This window comes from Eschrichtius robustus, chromosome 1 (assembly GCF_028021215.1).
Source record: "Eschrichtius robustus isolate mEscRob2 chromosome 1, mEscRob2.pri, whole genome shotgun sequence".
NCBI lineage: Eukaryota > Metazoa > Chordata > Mammalia > Artiodactyla > Eschrichtiidae > Eschrichtius > Eschrichtius robustus.
The window spans coordinates 26,949,603-26,974,050 of NC_090824.1; the positions used below are offsets into that span (position 1 = coordinate 26,949,603).

Here is a 24,448-nt window from a genome sequence, read left to right on the forward strand (position 1 = left end):
CATCTTAACCATTTTTATGACTACAGTTCCTTAGTGCTAAGTACAGTCACACTGTTGTGCAACAGATCTCTAGAACTTTTTCATCTTGCAAATTTGAAACTCTATAGCCATTAAACACTAATTCCCCCTCCTCTGTTCCCCCAGCCCTTGGCAACCACCTTTCTGCTTTCTGTTTCTACGATTTAGACGACTTTAGATACTTCATAGGAGTGGAATCATACAGTATTGGTCCTTTTGTGACTGGCTCATTTCACTTAGCATTATGTCCTCAAGGTTCAGCCATGTTGTAGCCGGTGACAGGGTTAAATTCTTACACCCTCTTCTTGATTCTCCTTCTTCTACTTGCCTGGGTCACACAATTTAAATCTTTTTGTTATATGCTGCCCAACACTGCTTCCTAACTGTTCCATGTGTATCTGTCTCCTTCTCGCTGCTAGATAGTAACCTCTTAGTGATCCAACACCAGGTCTTCAAAGTCTTTTAGACCCTACCCAGCGCTGAGCACTACGCCGAGAGCATAGAAGATACATCCTGGATAGTAAACTCTGGGAGACTGGGGACGATTCTGTCTTATTTGTCGCTACTCCCAGCAGCTAACACAATGTCTGACACATAGAAAATGAACAGAACATGTTTTATTAAAGAAAATAAACTCAATATTTCTGAGAACTGAAAATGAAAAGATGGGAAGTCAGAGTCCTGAATCTCCAGCAACATTCGTGAGAAGTAATCTAGGACTTCCCCGCTGGCGCAGTGGTTAAGAATCCGCCTGCCAATGCAGGGGACACAGGTTCGAGCCCTAGTCTGGGAAGATCCCACATGCCGTGGAGCGACTAAGCCCGTGTGTCACAACTACTGAGCCTGCGCTCTAGAGCCCGTGAGCCGCAACTACTGAAGCCCGCGCGCCTAGAGCCCGTGCTCCGCAACAAGAGAAGCCACCGCAATGAGAAGCCCGTGCACCGCAATGAAGAGTAGCCCCCGCTCGCCGCAACTAGAGAAAGCCCGCACTCAGCAACGAAGACCCAACGCAGCCAAAAATAAATACATATAAATAAATAAATAAATAAATAAATATTTTTTTAAAAAAAGAAATAATCTAAAACAAGGGAGAAAAGTATTAGTTAAACTGGTATCAGAATCTCTGAAAATCTGTTTCAAAAAATTATATAAAGAAAGGTACCAGACTATAATTTATTACTAAAGAGTAAGAGGGCAGAGGAACAAGGTGACATGAAATATCACCCAAATTTCCAAGATTTGGGGCTTCATTGTACCCCATTCCCCAGTACAGAATTTAAAGTTCTGACATACAGCTGTTTTCCAGAGTAGAGGCCACCAGGCCACACAGCCTAGGCCCACGATGTCTTGCCCTGTCACAAAAAGAAGGAACAAACTCATGACTGTGCCTTCAACCTTCCTCACCTTTAACATCGAGGAACAGACAAATCCCCAGGTTGCATGTGTGAAAAAACCCGAGATGGATAAAAATAATTCAATGACAAATGCTGGAAAAACATACAAAGGGGCAGAAGCCAGACATTCGTGGGATTCCCTGACAGCTCGATCCACGAGGAAGGGCTGGACTGGAAAAAAACAGAGCCTCAGGTTCCTGCCAAGCCGTCTGAGGCCCTGTCCTTCCCAAATCATTCCAAGCAGCAGCCAGAACTTTACAGTAACCCTTCCAGGTCTCCCAAAGAAAGATGCGCTCCTCACCTAGAAAGTGCTCCTCCCTGACATGGTCCAGTTCCGTGCAAGGCTGGCGGTAATGAGGAGATGCCTCTGCACTTCAATCTCAGCTCCTAACAATTCCCCGGGTACCCAGAAAAGTAGATAATTAAAAGGCAGCTTGAAAAACCCGACCCATTTCATTGGCTAAAGAAAAGCTTAGTACCCAGGTATCAGCATCTAGAAATCAAATACAATCCCTTTAAGAAAAAACAGGTTGCGGACATTTGGTACCTGCATCCTGGAGGCCAGATTGTATAATTCTCAATCGGCCTTGCTCGGAGGCACACCTCAGGCTTCTAAACATGTGACTGTATTTGGCTCTGACTACATTCTCTTCTGGAGAATGGCCTGCAATTAATCTCACTTATTACCTCTGAAAAGTAACAACAGAGGAATGGCTGGCCAAGTCCAACTCCGAGTGTCTAGGGAACTGCAAGCTCCACGGCCAGGCCTCAGACTGTCTGGGCAAGGCGTGGGCTCTCTGCCTTCCTCTCCCACAACAAAGCTCCAACAGGGACTCCAGACAGACCAAAGGAACCGAGGGATTTGAGGAGCTGGGCTGAGCTCACACTGACCCAATGGGAGACGACAGCCCTGGGCTACATTTGGGGTGGTTTCAAAACAGCGGGGGAAGAACAAGGTTGTCTGGTGAAAACTTGTGTGATCCATAAAATTGAGAACAATAGCAACGCCACAGGGAAATGAAAAATAACACTATTTGCTGAGTTCTTGTGAGTCACCAGTTTTCATTCCTGTGGCTACCAAGTCACTGAATCCTCCAAGATGCAGATGAAAAGTACAGCCAGCATTGGATTCTCTTTACATCTTTTTACTGTTTACAGGGCAGCCCCTGGTTGAGTGAATTATGAGAGTTTATCAGCACTGGAATCCACTGATGCTTTTGTAGATGTACAAGTAAGAGGACCTTTTATTTACTTAGCACCCACTTCCAGGGAGATCAAAGTGCTTTAAGGACAACCTAAAAGCTCCCAAAACAGGCCAGTTTATACATAAGTATGCTTATCCAATAAAAAGATTAAATGAATAGTTTAGGGTCACTTAGTGTAAAAATCAGTAATAAAACTCACATCTCTAAGCTACTAATCCCTTATTCATTAAACTTAGTCACCCTTACTACTAAGGAAGGAACAACAAGAGACTAAATAAATATCCACAAAACAGTGACTTACCAGGTAAATAAAGAAACTGGGGCATGGGACAGAGCAAATGCCTGAGGGAGGTCTGGCTGGGGCCCATGTCATAGCCAGTTCTGAAAGGACCTCTGAGAATTCATTTAAGGCTCTTTAGGGTGGGTATCTCTGGGAATTCCACATGGAACTGGAACTCCCGAGCTGAGCTTGCAGGTTGTCATGGCAACCAGAGGCTGCGCGGTCGGCGGGGCAGAGGAAGATTTTCCAGGGCTACCCTGGACTAGAATGGGGCCTGAGAACTGACCCTCGAGCTTGAAGAGTAGGTGAAGAGATGGCTGTTATGGGTACAACTAACCCCCAAAGGGAAAGACCAGGGGGCTCTGCAGGGGCTACTTCCTGCTGCCAGTGGTTCTGAAGTCGATCGTATCCTGCGCCATTCTACCACAGCCCATGAGCACAGTCTGGCTGGGAGAAGGTCACTCACAGCACTGCACCCTAGGTGCTGCCTCTGACCTTGATGGATCCCTTCATCTTTCTGTGTCTCGGCATTAACAGGTATCACCAAGAGAAGGTTCGAAACCCAGCCATAATTTTTATTCCAAACACAGGTATGAAAAATGCTAAAACTCAGGACTTCCCTGGTGGTCCAGTGGTTAAGAATCCAAGCTTCCACTGCAGGGGGCATGGGTTTGATCCCTGGTTGGGGATCTCATCCCGCATGCCCTGTGGTGCAGCCAAAAAAAAAAAAACAAAGCTAAAACTGTTTTTCCAAAATGTATAGTCTTGACATTTTGCTTACCGTATGGAAAACGGTTGCAGCCTTGTCATATAGACAATATATCCAAGATTGCAGAGAAAGTGTTTTCCATAGAAACAAGGCTCTGACTGTAAAATGAAAATGGAATATTTGGAAATATTTTACATGGAAAATAAAGCTCTGTGGTATAAACAGAATTTCTTTTTTACGACTTATGTTTTAGGAATGCGGTTACTCCGGAATCATAAATCACCAAAGGACAGACTTCTCCTATGAAAAGAATAGTGTGGAAGGATGTCCTGTCTTCAAAAGTCCTGCCTCTTGGTCTTCAACTCTTCATAATTCTGAATTGAGATGATGCTTTTCACCCTTGACCACAATGATCACTGGTATGAAAGACACCGTACCAGAGCATGATGTAATGTGCTTATGTTTATCTTGCTTCCTGGGCAGAGTCTCTGCTTCCCAAATTAGTTCCTTAAGTAATCATTCTAACACCAACAGATACTTGAACAACAGTTAGGTATTTCCTCCATGCCCAAGCCTTCAGTCGCTCCTCCAACCTCAGGGCAGGGCAGCATCCAAAGAGGTGGCTGGTTGGCAGAGGCTGATGTGCTGGCCTGGGGTAGGGAGTTGGTGGGACACCTGTGGCAGAGTGTCTTTATTTGGAGGGAACAATATCTCAGCTGGTTGGAATACTTCATTGTAACAGTCACATTCCATTCTAGCTCATCTGACTCAGGGACAGATGCAATTAAACCCATATTTAATAGCCACTAAAGCAAGATGTACTGGGAATCTGTTTCTCCTTACGTTTTTTACACAGGGGGACTTGAAATACAGATCGAGACTAGAATTCAATACAGTGGTTTCTTTTTAAATCAGAAGTTGCTGACTTTATGGCCAGAATCTATTTGGATCTATCCTCTGCCACTTTGCTCAACTACATAAAGGGAATTTCCTTCCCACTTTCCAAATGAACATTGTCCAGGGAGGCTTTATGAGTTCAATTAGATAACCTACATAAAAACATATAAAATACGTGCTTCAAAAGAAAAGAGTCCAAAGTTAGTGAAACACAATGTAATACAAGATATAAAAAAAGAATTAGGAGACAAGGAGAAAATGTCAAAAGTCAATACACAAAAATGTTGACTGTGAGCAAGGATTAAGCATAGTATAAATTCTTGCTCTTTCACCCGGAAGTGAACTTGCTGAACTGTATCAGAAATTTCCTTTTCATTTGATTTGCCCACAAACTGTCTTACAAGTGAAATGAGGCCCTATATTCAAGCACCAGAGGATTAGGACACGTGGGGAGAGGCACTTGTCTTGCTGGTGCCTGTGCAGGGAACTCAAAGTGAGAATGACTTGCTTAGGATTCAGGCTGCCCCTGTGTGACCCAAATGCCGGCTCCATGGCCCTTTACATACCTGCTTCCAGGAGGGGCGGAGTGGCTCTCAGGAGCTTGGGGGTCTGACTGAATTGACCATGTCGGGCCACTAGGACTGATGACAGGCCGAAGTGTGTGGGGAGCTGAAGCACTGCTTCTGTTTATGACGCCACTTGCCAAATTCAGGTTTGTTACCTAGAAATGAAGTGAGGGAAATAACCTGATTTTACAGAGTTTTAGAAAAGTATCATTAAAATCATAACGGGGAAAATCATGTAGAGTCCAGGAGATGCTGACCCACCTGAGCTTAAACAGTGGTTGCCACAAAGGCACTCAGTAAAGCCTGGCTTCTGTGCACATCCAAGAGCACAGGTGAGGGTGGCTAGTGTCAATATAAGTTAACGAGTATTTATTCTGCTCCTACTATGTGCAAAACACCATACTATGTGAGGTGCTGTGAAATACAAAGATTAGTAACAAAAACAGCAAGTACTTACTGAGTATTTACTCTGTGTCACACAAGGTTCTAAGAATTAGGCAAACTACTTAGCCTTTCTGACCCTTGTGTCATATGAAAGTTCTAAATGCTCGATAAATTTTAGTTTAAATAATAATAATTATTAATAAATAATAAACAATAATTTATAATATTTAATAATAATATTTATCATTATTTATTTAGTAATAATACTAAATAATAATAATTACTATATAAAGAACTCACTGATTTAGAAAAAAGATGCACAGGCAATGGAAAAATGGGCACCGACTTCAATAAACAATTTACAAAAATGGAATATAATTAGCCAATTAAACAATTAAAACTAGTCATTTCCACTGTCAATCAAAGAAATGTAAATTACAAGATAACACTTTCGTGTGTTACACTGACATAAATAATAACCAAAAATATAGTACCTAACCATGGCAAAGGGTGACATTAGATATGTATTACACTATTCATGAGACTATTAATTGGTACAATCTTTCTACAAATAAATTTGGCAATATATTATTAAAAGTATCAAAATATTTGTACACTTTGATGCTACACTCTAACTTATAGGAACTACGTTAAAAAAACAACTGCAGATCATTAATGAGGTGAGTATTATAATAGCAGTTACTATTTAGCAGCACTTACAATGTGCCAAGCTCTGTATAAACGAGTATAAAACGAGTATATTACATGCATCTCATTCAAACTGTCATAATGCTATTGGCAAGTACTATTATAATCCCCACTTTACAAAAAAGGAAACTGAGGCCTAGGAATAAATGGCAGAACCAGGATCTGAACCATAGTCTTTGAAACTCCAAATCCCATGTTCTTACTCACTACACTATGCTGTGAACAGAAATTGAAAACAAGCATTGATTTTAATACTGAAAAAGGAAAGATCTAAATGGCTGAGAGTATTTAAATAAATTATGTTAAATAAATATGATAAATAAATTTTGCTCTAAACATATAAGGGACTATTATGTATCCATTAGAATTTTTTTGGAGAATACTTAGCGATATAGTAACATGCTGATATCTCAAGTTAAAAAACAAAATCACAATATGAAACTGTACAGAGAGCAGAAGCAATTTCCTTAAATGCACACATACACAGACACACACTCTAAAGCGCATGTATTACTTTTATAATCCAAAAGAAAAAAATGTAAGTTTTTATGAAGAATACAGGTGCGAGGTGATAAACTTAAAACCTGGCTGGAAAGAGTGGAATCAGAAAAGAAAGGATGGTTCAAGAAGCATTTCAAATGAGATGTACAGGGGATGCTGAAAAGAGGGGGTGTACTCAAAGCTGAATGCAGGGTGCTGAGTAGGAGACACTAAGGAATAGTGAAGTGAGGAGATATGAATTCCAAGAAAAGTGTCCTCCTATGAAGTGTCCCAGGAAGCTAACAATTTTGACATTTACAAATAGAAGAATTCTGGATTTTTAAAAAATCTGATAATTCTGAAAGAAAATAAGTCATTTTTAGTAACAGTATAGTGCTTCATTCCTAGTTACAGAATTCAGTGACAACAGCCCAGGACTGTGTCTTCACACCAAAGGACCCAAATATTTTTCTTGTGACGAAAGCCACTTTCTCTAAGTCGGGAGTGATCTCTGGTGTCTGTGGAGGCCGGGGGCCAGAACACTCAGGCTGCACCCTCCAGTGTGGCCCCAGATTCAGCGGAAGCCTCAGGAGCCAACCTTGGCTTGTCAATTCTGACCCCCTTCTGCCACTACCAGGGGAGGAGAAAGACCACGCTGATGAAAGGGTGGGGAAGACAGTGTGGCAGATTAGGGCAGTGTTCTCTGGCCCCCAGTGCCTCTGAAGAGCCTTGTCCTTCTTGCACCCTACCTAGTGGCAACAAAGGCCAGGTTCTCAGACGATCAAACAGATCCCCTGTAGGACTGAACTCACCCCCATCCCATACTGAGCCCTTCTCCTTCCTGCCCTGACCCCTGGCACTAAATATTAGGCTTTTCAAATTAGACATGAGCTTGGAGCTTATAAAGATACTACGAAGTGGAAAGGTCTTTATGATAACTAACAGATTCTCCAATTACTGCCTCAGTCAGTTGCGACAAAAACCTCATAAAAGAGGCTTATTAATAATTTATAGTGGAACAGCAGTAAAATAAACAAAAGGTACATACTTTACCATGTTTAGTATAAACAGTATAGCTGGAGATTAGTGAATGGGAAGGAGAAGAGATATCAGATTTGGTACATCTTCTCTCTTTTGTCCAGGCTGCCCTTAACTGAAACATCATAATTTTCATCATAATCACGAACACTTACTGAATGCTCACCATGTGCCATGGGCTTAGATGTCTTTGCATTATCTTGACGTGTATTATCTCACTTAACCCTGAGCAAGCCTTTGAAGGAGATTCTATTATTACCCCCATTTTACAGAAGAGGCAACTAAAGTCTAGAGAGGGTAAACAATTAGACAAAAGTAACACACCTACTAGGTGGCAGGGCCAAGATTAGAACAGAGAATGTTCTCCTCCAAATGCATGTGGAATACTTTTTCCAAATAATATGGCTTAACGTTTGAGTTCTTACGGTGGAAGTGTCAGGCACTTATAAGTGAAGTGAGGTTTTATCAATATATCTCCCTCCTTATCCACTACTCACGGAGGTAGATACTGTGATACTCCCTTGTGGGATTTTAGTTCCCCGACCAGGGATCAACCCTGGGCCGTCAGCAGTGAGAGGTCAGAGTCCTAACCACTGGACTGCCAGGGAATTCCCCCAGTGCTCCCTTTCCAGATATGGAGAAACAAAGGGTCAGAGAAGTTATGGTAAGTAATTTGTTCACGGTCACATAACAGTTGCAGAACTGGTACTCTTGTTTTAAAATCCATTTTCTAGTTTTGAAACTAGTAGGGAAACTGTCCTAGTTACCCTTGATTATTAGAGATTTCTGAAAATATAATCAGATACAGACCTCAAATTTGGAAAACAGTGACTATACAGCGATTGATTATACCTAACTATTCCAGCATTTTCTACTTTTCCTTAAATTTTATTTCCCACTTGTTACCCTTCACCAGAGGATATTAAAAAAGTAGAGCAACAAAAAAACCAAAACAAAACCATCCTTAGGGGCTTCCCTGGTGGCGCAGTGGTTAAGAATCCATCTGCCAATGCAGCGGACATGGGTTCGAGCCCTGGTCTGGGAAGATACCACATGCCGCGGAGCAACTAAGCCCATGTGCCACAACTACTGAGCCTGCGCTCTAGAGCCCAAGAGCCACAACTACTAAGCTCGCACACCACAACTACTGAAGCCTGTGTGCCTAGAGCCTGTGCTCCGCAACAAGAGAAGCCACCGCAATGAGAAGAGCGCACACTGCAACAAAGAGTAACCCCCACTCGCTGCAACTAGAGAAAGCCCGCACACAGCAACAAAGACTCAACACAGCCAAATATAAATAAATAAAATAAATAAATTTATTAAAAAAAATAATATCCTCAATCAGTTTTGTTTCTTAGCAGATATAGTAAAAGATGGCATGAACATAAAACTAATTTTGGACTCTTGGTGAATTTTGTTTTTTCATGTAACATCCATTATGCATTTCATGGATAAACCAAGAATTGGTAGTCATTCTGATTTCCTTCTACACAAAAGCAAAGCATCCTTAATTTATTTCGAGAAAAATAGCAAAAATGACCACTGCTTAAATATGAGACTATGTAAGGAATAAGAAAACTTTTAAAGCTTTTCATTTTTCCTTCCAAAGGATTCCTGCTTTAAAAAAAAAAAAAAACTGGTAGAGAGCCTTATCCACCAGAGGGCAGACAACAGAAGCAAGAAGAACTACAATCCTGCAGCCTGTGGAATGAAAACCACATTCATAGAAAGACTGACAAAATGCAAAAGCAGAGGACTATGTACCAGATGAAGGAACAAGATAAAACCTCAGTAAAACAACTAAATGAAGTGGAGATAGGCAATCTTCCAGAAAAAGAATTTAGAATAATGATAGTGAAGATGATCCAGAACCTCGGAAAAAGAATGGAGGTAAAGATCGAGAAGCTTCAAGAAATGCTACACAGAGACCTAGAAGAATTAAAGAACAAACAAACAGAGATGAACAATACAATAACTGAAATGAAAAATACACAAGAAGAAATCAATAGCAGAATAACTGAGGCAGAGGAATGGATAAGTGACCTGGAAGACAGAATGGTGGAATTCACTGCCGTGGAACAGAATTAAAAAAGAAAGAGTGAGAAGAAATGAAGACAGCCTAAGGACCTCTGGGACAACATTAAACGCACCAACATTCGCATTATAGGGGTTCCAGAAGGAGAAGAGAGAGAGAGAGAAAGGACCCGAGAAAATATCTGAGAAGATTATAGTCGAAAACTTCCCTAAGGCTTCCCTGGTGGTGCAGTGGTTAAGAATCTGCCTGCCAATGAAGGGGACACGGGTTCGGCCCTGGTCCAGGAAGATCCCACATGCTGGGGAGCAACTAAGCCCATGCACCACAACTACTGAGCCTGTGCTCTAGAGCCCACGAGCCACAACTACTGAGCCCAAGTGCCACAACTACCGAAGCCCGTGTGCCTAGAGCCCGTACTCCGCAATAAGAGAAGCCCTGCAATAAGAAGCCCGTGCACCACAGCGAAGAGTAGCCCCCATTTGCCACAACTAGAGAAAGCCTGCACGCAGCAGTGAAGACCCAAAGCAGCCAAAAAATAAATAAGTAAATAAAAAATTTTTTAAAAAAAAAGAAAAGTTCCCTAACATGGGAAAGGAAATAGCCACCCAAGTCCAGGAAGCAAGCACAGAGAGTCCCAGGCAGGATAAACCCAAGGAGAAATACGGGAGACACACAGTAATCAAACTGACAAAAGTTAAAGACGCAGAAAAATTATTAAAAGCAACAAGGGAAAAATGACAAATAACATACAAGGGAACTCCCATCAGGTTAACAGCTGATTTCTCGCAGAAACTCTACAAGCCAGAAGGGAGTGGCACGATATATTTAAAGTGACGAAAGAGAAGAACCTACAACCAAGATTACTCTACCCGGCAAGGATCTCATTCAGATCCGATGGAGAAATCAAAAGCTTCACAGACAAGCAAAAGCTAAGAGAATTCAGCACCACCAAACCAGCTCTACAACAAATGCTAAAGGAACTTCTCTAAGTGGGAAACACAAGAGAAGAAAAGGACCTACAAAAACAAACCCAAAACAATTAAGAAAATGGTCATAGGAACACATATATTGATAATTACCTTAAATGTGAATGGATTAAATGCTCCAGCCAAAAGACACAGGCTTGCTGAATGGATACAAAAACAAGACCAATATATATGCTGTCTACAAGAGACCCACTTCAGACCTAGGGACACATACAGACTGCAAATGAGGGGATGGAAAAAGATATTCCATGCAAATGGAAATCAAAAGAAAGCTGGAGAAGCAATACTCATATCAGATAAAACAGACTTGAAAATAAAGAATGTTATAAGAGGCAAGGACGGACACTACGTAATGATCAAGGGATCAATCCAAGAAGAAGATGTAATAATTATAAATATATATGCACCCAACATAGGAGCACCTCAATATATAAGGCAACTGCTAACAGCTATAAAAGAGGAAATCAACAGTAACACAATAATAGTGGGGGACTTTAACACCTCACTTACACCAATGGACAGATCATCCAGACAGAAGATTAATAAGGAAGCACAAGCTTTAAATGACACAATAGACCAGATATATTTAACTGATATTTATGGGACATTCCATCCAAAAACAGCAGATTACACTTTCTCCTCAAGTGCACATGAACATTCTCCAGGAGAGATCACATCTTGGGTCACAAATCAAGCCTCATTAAATTTAAGAAAATTGAAATCATATCCATCGACTTGTCCAACCACAACACTATGAGACTAGAAATCAATGACAGGGAAAAAAACGTAAAAAACACAAACACAGGGAGGCTAAACAGTACGTTACTAAATAACCAAGAGATCACTGAAGAAATCAAAGAGGAAATCAAAAAATACCTAGAGGCAAATGACAATGAAAACACGACCATCCAAAACCTATGGGATGCAGCAAAAGCAGTTCTAAGAGGGAAGTTTATAGCAATACAATTCTACCTTACGGAACAAGAAAAATCTCAAATAAACAATCCAACCTTACACCTAAAGGAACTAGAGAAAGAACAAACAAAAACCAAAGGTAGTAGAAGGAAAGAAATCATAAAGATCAGAGCAGAAATAAATGAAATAGAAACAAAGAAAACAATAGCAAAGACCAATAAAACTAAAAGCTGGTTCTTTGAGATGATAAACAAGAAGGATAAACCTTTAGCCAGACTCATCAAGGAAAAGAGGGAAATTATACTCCAATAAAGATGTTAAAAACAAAAAAAAAGAAAAAGAGGGAGAGGACTCAAATCAATAAAATTAGAAATGAAAAAGGAGAAGTTACAACAGACACTGCAGAAACACAAAGCATCATAAGAGACTACTACAAGCAACTCTATGCTAATAAAATGGACAACCTGGAAGAAATGGACAAATTCTTAGAAAGGTATAACCTTCCAAGACTGAACCAGGAAGAAATAGAAAATATGAACAGACCAATCACAAGTAATGAAATTGAAACTGTGATTAAAAATCTTCCAACAAACAAAAGTCCAGAACCAGATGGCTTCACAGGTGAATTCTATCAAACATTTAGAGAAGAGCTAACACCCATCTTTCTCAAACTCTTCCAAAAAATTGCAGAGGAAGGAACACTCCCAAACTCATTCTACGAGGCTACCATCACCCTGATACCAACACCAGACAAAGACACTACAAAAAAAGAAAACTGCAGACCAATATCAATGATGAATATAGATGCAAAAATCCTCAACAAAATATCAGCAAACAGAATCCAACAACACATTAAAAGGATCATTAAAAGGACCATGATCAAGTGGGATTTATTCCAGGGATGCAAGGATTCTTCAATATACGCAAATCAATCAGTGTGATACACCACATTAACAAACTGAAGAATAAAAACCATATGATCATCTCAGTAGATGCAGAAAAAGCTTTTGACAAAATTCAACACCCATTTATGATAACAACTCTCCAGAAAGTGGGCGTAGAGGGAACCTACCTCAACATAATAAAGGCCATACATGACAAACCCACAGCAAACATCTTTCTCAATGGTGAAAAACTGAAAGCATTTCCTCTAAGATCAGCAACAAGACAAGGATGGCCACTCTCGACACTCTTATTCGACATAGTTTTGGAAGTCCTAGCCACGGCAATCAGAGAAGAAAAAGAAATAAAAGGAATAGAAATTGGAAAAGAAGAAGTAAAACTGTCACTGTTTGTAGATGACATGATAATATACATAGAGAATCCTAAGATGCCACGAGAAAACTACTAGAGATAATCAATGAATTTGGTAAAGTTGCACGATACAAAATTAATGCATAGAAATCTCTTGCATTCCTATACACTAACAACAACACAAAGATCAGAAAGAGAAATTATGGAAACAATCCCATCCACCATTGCAACAAAAAGAATACAATACCTAGGAATAAACCTACCAAAGAAAGTAAAAGACCTGTACTCAGAAAACTATAAGACACTGATGAAAGAAATCAAAGATGACACAAAAAGATGGAGAGATCTACCATGTTCTTGGATTGGAAGAAGCAATATTGTGAAAATGACTATACTACACAAAGCAATCAACAGATTCAATGAAATCCCTATCAAATTACCAATGGCATTTTTTTACAGAACTAGAACAAAAAATCTTAAATTTTGTACAGAGACACAAAAGACCCCGAACAGCCAAAGCAATCTTGAGGGAAAAAAATGGAGATGGAGGAAACAGACTCCCTGACTTCAGACAATACGACAAAGCTACAGTAATCAAGACAATATGGTACTGGCACAAAAACAGAAATATAGATCAATGGAACAAGATAGAAAGCCCAGAGATAAACCTACGCACCTATGGTCAACTAATCTATGACAAAGGAGGCAAGGATATACAATGGAGAAAAGACAGTCTCTTCAATAAGTGGTGCTGGGAAAACTGGACAGCTACATGTAAAAGTATGAAATTAGGACACTCCCTAACACCAAACACAAAAATAAACTCAAAATGGATTAAAGATCTAAATGTAAGACTGGACACTATGAAACCCTTAGGGGAAAACACAGGAAGAACACTCTTTGACATAAATCTCAGCAAGATCTTTTTTGACCCACCTCCTAGAGTAATGAAAATACAAACAAAAATAAAGAAATGGGACCTAATGAAACTTAAAAGCTTTTGCACAGCAAAGGGTACTATAAACAAGACGAAAAGACAACCCTCAGAATGGGAGAAAATATTTGCAAATGAATCAATGGACAAAGGATTAATCTCCAAAAAGTATAAACAGCTCATGCAGCTCAATATTAAAAAAACAAACACCCCAATCAAAAATGGGCAGAAGACCTTAATAGATATTTCTCCAAGGAAGACATACAGATGGTCAAGAGGCACATGAAAAGCTGCTCAATGTCGCTAATTATTAGAGAAATGCAAATCAAAACTACAATGAGGTATCACCTCACACCAGTTAGAATGGGCATCATCAGAAAATCTACAAACAAGAAATGCTAGAGAGGGTGTGGAGAAAAGGGAACCCTCCCACACTGTTGGTGGAAATGTAAATTGATACAGCCACTATGGAGGACAGTATAGAGGTTCCTTAAAAAACTAAAAATAGAATTACCGTATGACCCAGCAATCCCACTACTGGGCATATACCCAGAGAAAACCATACTTCAGAATGACACATGCATCCCAATGTTCATTGCAGCACTAATTACAAAAGCCAGGTCATGGAGGCAACCTAAATGTCCATCAACAGACGAATGGATAAAGAAGATGTGGTACATATATACAATGGAATATTACTCAGCCATAAGAAGGAACGAAGTTGGGTCATTTGTGGATACGTGGATGGACCTAGAGACTGTCATACAGAGCGAAGGAAGTCAGAAAGAGAAAAACAAATATCGAATATTAACGCACATATGTGGAATCTAGAAAAATGGTACAGCTGAACCAGTTTGCAAGGCAGAAATAGAGACACAGATGTAGAGAAGAAACGTATGGACATGAAGGGGGAAAGCGGGTATGGGGGGGTGGGGGGATAAATTAAGTCTCTCTGGAAATACAGTGATCATATGTATTATCGGCCACAGCACTAAGTGCCCCTCACATGACATATGCCTGGGAAATGGCAGCTTACTATCACCTTTATCATCCTTTTAGATAATGCATCTCAGGGGATTATGAAAAGTAGTTCTTTTAAGTAATACATTATACATTTGAATAATAAAGTTTTGCTAGACTTTATGTTACCAAGTTCAGCTGCCAGATGCCAGGCATGTTTACACAGATCTTCTACCTTTCATAGTGCACTTTTTGAGCAGCAGATAACTAATCCAGAGATTCACATATGCACTCACGTGCTGAAATCAACAGTACTCTTATGTACAAAATTTTCTAACTGGGATGCCACAATAGGAACATTTATTATATAAAAACCATAGTGCCTCCCATAGAGTAGGAGCAAAATAAAATGTTTTAACTTAAAAAAAAAAAAAAAAAGTAACCGGGACTTGCCTGGTGGCACAGTGGTTAAAAATTCGCCTGCCAATGCAGGGGACATGGGTTCTATCCCTGGTCCAGGAAGCTCCCACATGCTGTGGAGCAACTAAACCTGTGAACCACAACTACTGAGCCTGCCCTCTAGGGCCCGTGTGCCGCAACTACTTAAGCCAGTGCACCTAGAGCCCGTGCCTTGCAAAGAGAGAAAAGCCTGAACGCAGCAACAAAGACCCAGCGCGGCCAAAAATAAAAATTAAATTAAAAAAAAAAAGTAACCTATCTCTATTAAATAATAACAACCAGACCCTCTAAAATATTCTACTCTTACTTCTGTGGTTTTGTCTAGAAGACACTCAGTGCCTAGCCCAGAACTACCTCCATTCCACCCAGCTCTGTCTTCCTAGGACATACATTGCTAATGAATAATCAAACAATTTGGGGCTCACTTAGATGTGGCCTCAGAGTCTTCTTTACACAGTCCTCCAGGCAGCCGTCACCAAACAATCAGAACTGACAGGGGAGACAACTATTTTCAATCCTTGTTCTAGAGCAGCACTACCCAATAGAAATGGATGGAATCCATCATCCATTAACAATTGTGATGGAAATGTTCTATAATCTGCACTGTCCAATACAGTAGCCACTAGCCACAGGTGACTATTATGCACTTGCAATGTGACTGTGACTGAGGAACTGGGTTTTAGACTTTATTTAACTTAACTTTAAAAAGCCACATGAAGGTAGTGGCCACCTTAAAGGACAGCAGAGCTCTAGAGCCTCGACCAGATCTGGTTGAATCTTATGGGTACAGATTTATGCCTGGCTAAAGTTCAGTCTAAGCAAATCACCTCTAGATTAAATGAATTAAGAATGCCTCTGGTCCTTCCTTTCAGCTTCTCAGTTTTTTCTAGAATAGGCAGAAGAAGTCACTGAACTAAAATGGACCAGAGCATCAATTCTGGCCCCAGCAGCACCTTGTCTTGACTAGGAAAGACCAAAGGGCAGGGCTAATCTCCCAGCACTGGACAGATCTTAAGACACTCTACAAGCCAGTTAGAGTTCACACCTGGAGGTTTCTTCCTTAACAGGACAGAAGGATGATGCCTATTCCTGTCACCAGGCTGCCTCTGCTTCTCTGTCCACCTACATTTCTCCAGATAACATAATAAAACCAGCTTTGAACAGATGAAGAGAAAGTGGAAAATGGCATTTATTCATACCTGATTTGCAACAATGGTTAACATTTCACCGCTGAAGAATTTTTTTAAAAAGACAGGCTCGGGCTTCCCTGGTGGCGCAGTGGTTGAGAATCTGCCTGCCAATGCAGGGGACACGGGTTCGAGCCCTGGTCTGGGAAGATCCCACATGCCGCGGAGCGACTGGGCCCGTAAGCCACAATTACTGAGCCTGCGCGTCTGGAGCCTGTGCTCCGCAACAAGAGAGGCCGCGATGGTGAGAGGCCCGCGCACCGCGATGAAGAATGGCCCCCACTTGCCGCAACTGGAGAAAGCCCTCACACAGAAACGAAGACCCAACACAGCCATAAATAAATAAATAAAATATTAAAAAAAAAAAAAAGACAGGCTCACAGCACATAAAGACACAACGCCAGTCCCAAAACAGAGGCTCATCGTTTTAGTTAGGAGTATTAGGCTATTAAGGTAGAGGGTGTCGCCACTGGGCCAGTTGGCTTCTCTGGGATAACAATCAGAGACTATGCTACTAAATCTAGGCTGGCCGACTCATGAATTTATGCCATTGGTCACAAAGGGGTCTGGAAGATGGGATACTTAACTAAAACTCATTTTAATTATTGAGTTGAAGAACATGCCTTACCGATAACGGATATCAACATCTTTATGTTGCCTATAAGAATTTTATAGGGCTTCCCTGGTGGCGCAGTGGTTGAGAATCTGCCTGCCAATGCAGGGGACACGGGTTCGAGCCCTGGTCTGGGAAGATCCCACATGCCGCGGAGCAACTGGGCCCGTGAGCCACAATTACTGAGCCTGCGCTCCGCAGCAAGAGAGGCCGCGATAGTGAGAAGCCCGCGCACCGCGATGAAGAGTGGCCCCCCTCTTGCCACAACTAGAGAAAGCCCTCGCACAGAAACGAAGACCCAACACAGCCACAAATAAATTAATTAATTAATTAAAAAAAAAAAGAATTTTATAAGTCTATGTTTGGACCTCTAAAATGTTCTGCCATAATTAATTTTTTAGCAAATATGAAATCTTTCAGGTTCCACTACAATAACAGTAATAATAACAACAAAGTCATATTAGCACTAATGATGGCTAAATTTAATGAATACTTTGTTTTTGCCAGGCACTGTTCTAAGCAATTAACTCAATCTTCAAGACAGATCTGTTAGGTACAATTACTGCCCTCATTTATAGATGGGGAAACTGAGTTTAAGAGGTAAAAATCTTGCTCAAGAACAAATAATTGTGTCAGCCCCTAGTTTCAATTCCTGTCCTGCCTGATACAAAACCTCCCAATCTTGTAGTTTTAACCACTGTGTCACTCCCATGGCCTCCTCATACCTTTGAACCTGAACTTACAATTCTGCCTGGACCAGCAGCATCTGCACTTACCTGGGAGCTTGTTAAAAATGCAGTCTCAATCCAGCCTCAGCCCCAGTGAACAGAAGTCTGCATCTGACAAGAGCCACAGGTAATTCATATGCATCTTAAAGTATGAGAAGCACTTGCTACAGGGGATGGTAGGAAAGGAAAGGAAAGAACAGGAAAGAAAACCCTTTCAATGCTTCTCCTCCATAAAGCTCAGGGGATCTTCCAAAAACCAGCAGAAATGCCCGAACAGAGCGAGGAACAAGATATTAAAACAACCAACAGGAAGGAGTAGAGATAATAATTCTATCAAGAACTTTGAGGTTTTACTATTTCTCATTGTTATTTGGATGTTCAAACATTAATATGAATAATTGTTAAATATGCCAAGGATGCAAAAGTGGATAAAACAGTTTAGAACAAGCTTCTAAAATTTCAAGTCTACTCATTATGCTGCCATGAGAAGTAGTGGTCATTAAAAATAAACCAAGACATTCTCTTTCTGACTTACTTCACTCTCTGTATGACAGACTCTAGGTCCATCCACCTCACTACAAATAACTCAATTTCGTTTCCTTTTATGGCTGAGTAATATTCCATTGTATATATGTGCCACATCTTTATCCATTCGTCAGTGGGCATTTAGGTTGCTTCCATGTCCTGGCTATTGTAAATAGTGCTGCAATGAACATTGTGGTACACGTCTCTTTTTGAATTATGGTTTTCTCAGGGTATGTGCCCAGTAGTGGAATTGATGGGTCATATGGTAGTTCTATTTTTAGTTTTTTAAGGAACCTCCATACTGTTTTCCATAGTGGTTGTATCAATTTACATTCCCACCAACGGTGCAGGAGGGTTCCCGTTTCACCACACCCTTTCCAGCATTTACTGTTTCTAGATTTTTTGATAATGGCCATTGCTAACATGTATATATGGAATCTAAAAGAAAAAAAAATGGTACTGATGAACCTAGTTGCAAGGCAGGAATAAAGAGACAGACATAAAAAATGGACTTGAGGACACGGGGTGGGAGGGCGAAGCTGGGGCGAAGGGAGAGTAGCATGGACCCACATACACTACCGAATGTAAAATAGTTGGCTGGTGGGAAGCAGCAGCATAGCACAGGGAGATCGGCTCAGTGCTTTGCGATGACCTAGATGGGTGGGATAGGGAGGATGGGAGGGAGGCTCAAGAGGAAGGGGATGTGGGGACATGTGTATGCATATGGCTGATTCGCTTTGTTGTGCAACAGAAACTAACAGTATTGTGAAGTATAGTCCAATAAAGATCTACTAAAAAAATAATAAACCAAGACATTTAAGCCTCATAACAACCAGCTTGTTAAATATTCTTCCACCCCTGCCTTTCTCTAGCTGGTTAGCTAAATGAATGAGGGTCTGTGGGAAAACCTAGTCACCGGCTTGTATCACGGCCTAAGCCTTAGGGCCTGCTGGGAGATGTTTCACCCCTTGCTCTCCTCCTCCTCCTCTTTCTCTTCTGCTCCCACTCTCCTGGAGCGGCTTCTCCAGAGGTTCCACTCCCATTCCCTTCCTCATGTCCACTGCCACGGTGACCTCAGTGCATTTTTTCTTTTAGTACCCAAACTCTGTTTATTTTAGAGCCAACCTTCCGAATAAGGCAGGTGAGCAAACATCTGAATGTGTGGGGTAGGGACACATTGCACGCATTCCATCTAGACAGGTGTTTAAATTACAGCGGGAATAAATACAGGTGATGGATTGAAAAAGGGGGTAGAAGAAACACAGAGGGGGAGGCCAATTTCCGGTGGCTGGCCCGCCCAAGTGTTACTGCTTGTTACTGCTGTTTGCTAAAAGTAGCGCTGCTGCCAGTGTTATAAATTAAAATATGATAGTATTGCCCTGATGGCTTCCCAGAATATACCCACCACCCACCCAGATACATAACCTTTTGGTATCCAAAGAGGATCCAGGGCCAGGCCTAACTAAATCACTATTGCTCTACTGGAGCACGCTCTAGAAATGCTACGGTCCTGAATGCTCGAATGAAGTCCAGAACTCAAAGATAATTCAATAAATATTTACTGTATCGCTGATCATGGGCAAAGCCTTGGGTAAAGTCCTAAGAGAATGGGTACTAAAATGCGGCCTTTGACCCTAAGCCATGAAGGAATTGGTAATCTAGTGAGACAGACACCTAGACAAATAGCAATATTAAAGGCCTCCAGAATATGATAATTGCCATAATAAAAGTGTTAAGGAAATTCAAAGAAGGCAATTGAACTGGGCCTAAAAGGATAGGTAGTAGGACTAGTATGGGGCTGGTGGAATGGTAGTGGCTCCTAGGGGAAAAGAAAAGACAGAGTAAAAATGCAGAGCCGGATAAGCAGGAAGAATGTCGGAGAAACAGAAAGCACTCTAATTTGGCTAACACTCAGAGTAATGCAAGACAGGAACAGACCTTGGTGAGGTCCTTGAATGCCACTCATTCTGCTCTTCATCTAGGAGACAGCAGTAAGCTATGTAGTGCTATGTCAGCATTGTGGTGGAAGCAGAGAAATCTAGCTGAGAGTCACCACAGTCAGGTGAGAGATAATAAGGCTGGGACGCAGGACACACTCTTGATGGTCTCTCCTCATTTCCCCCGAGGCTGAAGAAGACTGCTGGGCCTTCGAACTGGAGAACTGCGTTTGTAGTATGATGATAAAAGCTCTCAAGTTCATGTGTTCATTCTTCATGTTTTCTTTTTGGATCAGCCCTCTTTTGTATTACATCTTCCCAAGCGGCTGGCAAGGCAAGATGGCACTGCCTGCCATTTAAGAAGGGAAGGCCAAAGAGTGGGCATCTGAGGCCAGCTTTATTCTAGGGCCTCATGGGAAAATGCACCTTTCCTTAGATTTATCTTTCCATGCCTCCCTTCAACAGTAAAATGGTTTGAGGATCAAGACTGGTGGGTGGGCCTGTGGGGGGGAAGTGCCCAGGAGGCTGACTAGATGTCTTCGGTCTAGGCTTGAGGCCTGGCAGCAAGAGAAGACATTGGATCATCTAGCCCACGTCCTCAAAGCCAGGAATTCCACTCGGGAGTTTGGGGCCAAAAATCTTATAGTAATTAAGAGAAGCTTTGTCCTGGAGGATCCTCTTTGGGCATCTTCTCCTGACCCTCAAGTTAGTGGCTACAGAATCTGGATTCCGGCCACCGTTCTCTCTCAATCAGTGTTTAACGACCACATGTGCAGTAACTTCTAGATCCACCATGGAACAACAAAACCAAACAAACTGACATTTAAGGATGGTGAGGTTTTAGTAGATATCTGAAAAGACAACACGGGTTAATGAAAAAAATAAGATGCTGGTATCCACTGCGATACCGAGTCCTCCGCCAGAGCAACATTAACCAGCATCTACCTCTGTGTATGCGTGTGCTATCAGTCCCTCAAGGACAAGATACTCTCCACTCACAGCAGAACACAGGATTCTGCATTTCTACAGATACGGCATGTCTACAAATGTAGTGGCAAAAACCCTTCTCTGACTGGGGCTTACGGATTTTCACATGACTTTTACCTTTCTTAACACAGTACCAAGGTGTATCATTGCTGCTTGGGAAAACACAAGCAGCAAATATAGTTACAGCTATGCCAGGAGGGGCAGGAATTATTCCCAACCTGGAAACTGAAAAATCAGAGGCTTAACTGGTGTTTCATCATTAGCCCTAGGAAGGTCTTTAACACCACTTCAGCACAGCGGTATCCTAAAATCTTGTTGCTACCACCTTGTGCTTTACTTCCCAATGTTAGATTTATTTTTCACAAAAGAGCTCCCACAGCTGTAAAGGATCCTTGCCATTACATTGCTTCAAGAACATAATGGTAGAGTTGAAAAGCTTCATGCCATGTTTTGCACTGTATTATAATTACAGGTTTATTTACCTACCTTACCCCACAAATTACATGCTCATTTAGGATAGGAACTGTATCTTATTCCGTTGTACCCCTAGAGTTTACCCAGTAGGCGCAAAAGCATTTATATAAATGAAGTGGGTCTCATCTAGTCCCAAAGACACACACACACACACACACACACACACACACACACACCCCTCAATCTCCAGCTAGTAGCTAGTTTCACCAGTGAGTAGAGAAGTGATTCATGTCACTGGAAGGTTAGCAAGGAACTTAAAGGTCCCAAATTACCTCTTTTTACAAATACCACAAGGGAAGGACTGCTTTGGAATAAGGGGAAATGAAATAATCAGTGACTAGACTGAGTGATAAGTGTTGTTCTTGCTATATGGCCCTGCATAATTTTAGAGGTGACTTCTGCCTGGTCTTGAAGTTTTGGGCAAAGTTCTCAAATGAGTGAAATAATAGCTTAGACATACAGATTTTGTTCCTTGTCTACACAATGAATATACTATATCTGTTTCTTCTTGGCACTGAAACTGCAAAGGGCTAACACCCTTTTTGAGATTCGCTTAGGGAACCTCAGGTTCACTAAGGCAGTTTGCAAATTTCATGTATCTTATTTATCAAAATGGAGATGGAAATTCAACATTAAAGACTCAGTAACAGCTTAACACGTGAGCAAATCAGTGGCATAGCATTTCCAGTGCAGCTAACAATCTTGGCATAACTCACTCTCCTCATTATAGCATGGTCCATAAAAATCTTAAATAAATCTTGTCTGACAAGGTCTAGAGATGGGGTTTCACAAGATTATTTCATTAATCCAACAAATGTTTATCAGACACTCTGTGGCATTCTTTTGAGAATTGAGAACAATTTTTTTAAATTCCAAAAATCCTTGCCTTCATGGAGATTATGGCCTAGAAGGGGGTATCACTGAAATATACAAAGAAGGTGTCAAGCAAAGATAATCACAAATTTGGAGCGATCATTTTTGGCCAAATTACTGATATTAACGACCATATGCTACCTAAAAGTTTTCAGAAGTTCTTAACTTGGAGACCATGGGCCCATAGGGCATCAAGAGGGAGTCAAGCTGGAGGGGGAGGGAGTGTCTATGAACCCTCTGAAATTAATGCACATCTCTAAGTGTGGGTGCATATTTTTTTCAGGAGAAAAATTATAGCCTTCATTCAATTCTCAAAGGGATCTCTGACTCCAAAAAAGTTTAAAAATAACTTCATATCACTGATGTGAAGATAAATTTTTCTAAATCTGTATTCATACTGTACTCAGAACTACACCAATATCATCTTGAGAACAACGTTCCCTGTGTCATTCATATATGAAGGCTCATCAGAATATGATGGGATCAACTGAGACTGTCGTGGAACTTTCATTCCCCTGACCATGGGGCCCTGAATGATTTGGAATAGGGAAATGCAGTGGCTAGTCCTGCCTGACTTGTTTTTACCATGTGTTGCTGGAACAAAAGGCAATCCTTGAATAAAAAACACCAGTGGACCAAGACCTGTTTCACTCAAGAAAAAAGAAAATGAAAACCCAAAGTGCCAGATCTGTACTTATTACATGATTTTCATCACTGGATAAATATTAGAGAATATATTCAATCAAGAACATGAAAAGAATCATCCTTAAACAGCTACTTTTTAACCATTCTTCCAAGGGCACTTCCTGAGCAGGTATTAAATCAATAGTCACAACAACCAACATGTTTTAAGGCAGCTTCAACTCCTTTATAAATTCTTGGATACGGATAAAATGAACCTCAAGAAATTTACACTCCAATCACCGGGAGATAAGAGTTATAACATTAATCACATTTTTAAAGGGGTTAGGAAAAGCAAGGAATGTCTGTAGTTCTGCTACATTAGCAGTAAGTTCTCTTGTCGTACCTTCCCGCTCTCTTGAACGTTGTCATTTACATAATATACATACACATATAGACACCTGGTGTTCCAAAATCTACAAAGAGTGCCAGGTCAAGAATTGCCAAAGATATTCTTGGAAAACCTTACAAGATGACCACATCCCTTTCTAGCGCCTCCAATTTATACATTCAGTTTTTGAGTCGATAGGGGCTGCCACCACTACGATAAATAGATCCATTCCCACTGCATCCCTGGGGATTAAGAAGGCTGCACAGTGTTGAAGTTGACTTCACTACAAAATAATCTGCTGGTGGGCTTCCCTGGTGGCGCAGTGGTTGACAGTCTGCCTGCCAATGCAGGGGACACGGGTTCGAGCCCTGGTCTGGGAAGATTCCACATGCCGCGGAGCAACTGGGCCCGTGAGCCACAACTACTGAGCCTGCGCGTCTGGAGCCTGTGCTCCGCAACAAGAGTGGCCGCGATAGTGAGAGGCCCGCGCACCGCGATGAAGAGTGGCCCCCGCTTGCCGCAACTAGAGAGAAAGCCCTCGCACAGAAACGAAGACCCAACGCAGCCATAAATAAATAAATAAATAAAAATTAAAAGAAAAAAAAAATCTGCTGGCTAGGCTACAACTCTACAGCAGTGTTAAGCTCCATCATTGTAGTCTGATGAGAGGTGAGAGTCCTGTTTCAAACAGGAAGAGACAGAAAAACACTGATGGAAAGAGTGTGAAGTCAAAGAGACTTGGGTTTGAGTCCTGGTGCGGTTACTTGTCATTTATTTGACCTTAGCAGAGTCACTTATCCTTTCAGCTATCTTCTTCACCTGTAAAAAAAATTAAGTATCTACTTCATAAGTTTAAAGAGATAATGCATACAAAGTATTTAGCACAGTGC

General features: G+C 41.2%; 1 protein-coding gene across 11 annotated transcripts in view; it reads right to left on the minus strand.

Annotated features, from left to right (window-relative positions):
- TTLL5 (tubulin tyrosine ligase like 5) overlaps positions 1 to 24,448 on the minus strand; it is a 302,536-nt gene that overhangs the window by 140,677 nt on the left and 137,411 nt on the right. For all 11 annotated transcript variants that reach the window (XM_068542242.1, XM_068542226.1, XM_068542235.1 and 8 more), the window contains one exon: positions 5,070 to 5,224. In XM_068542242.1, the coding sequence (XP_068398343.1) occupies positions 5,070 to 5,224 (155 nt within the window). The remainder of the gene's footprint in view (positions 1 to 5,069; positions 5,225 to 24,448) is intronic.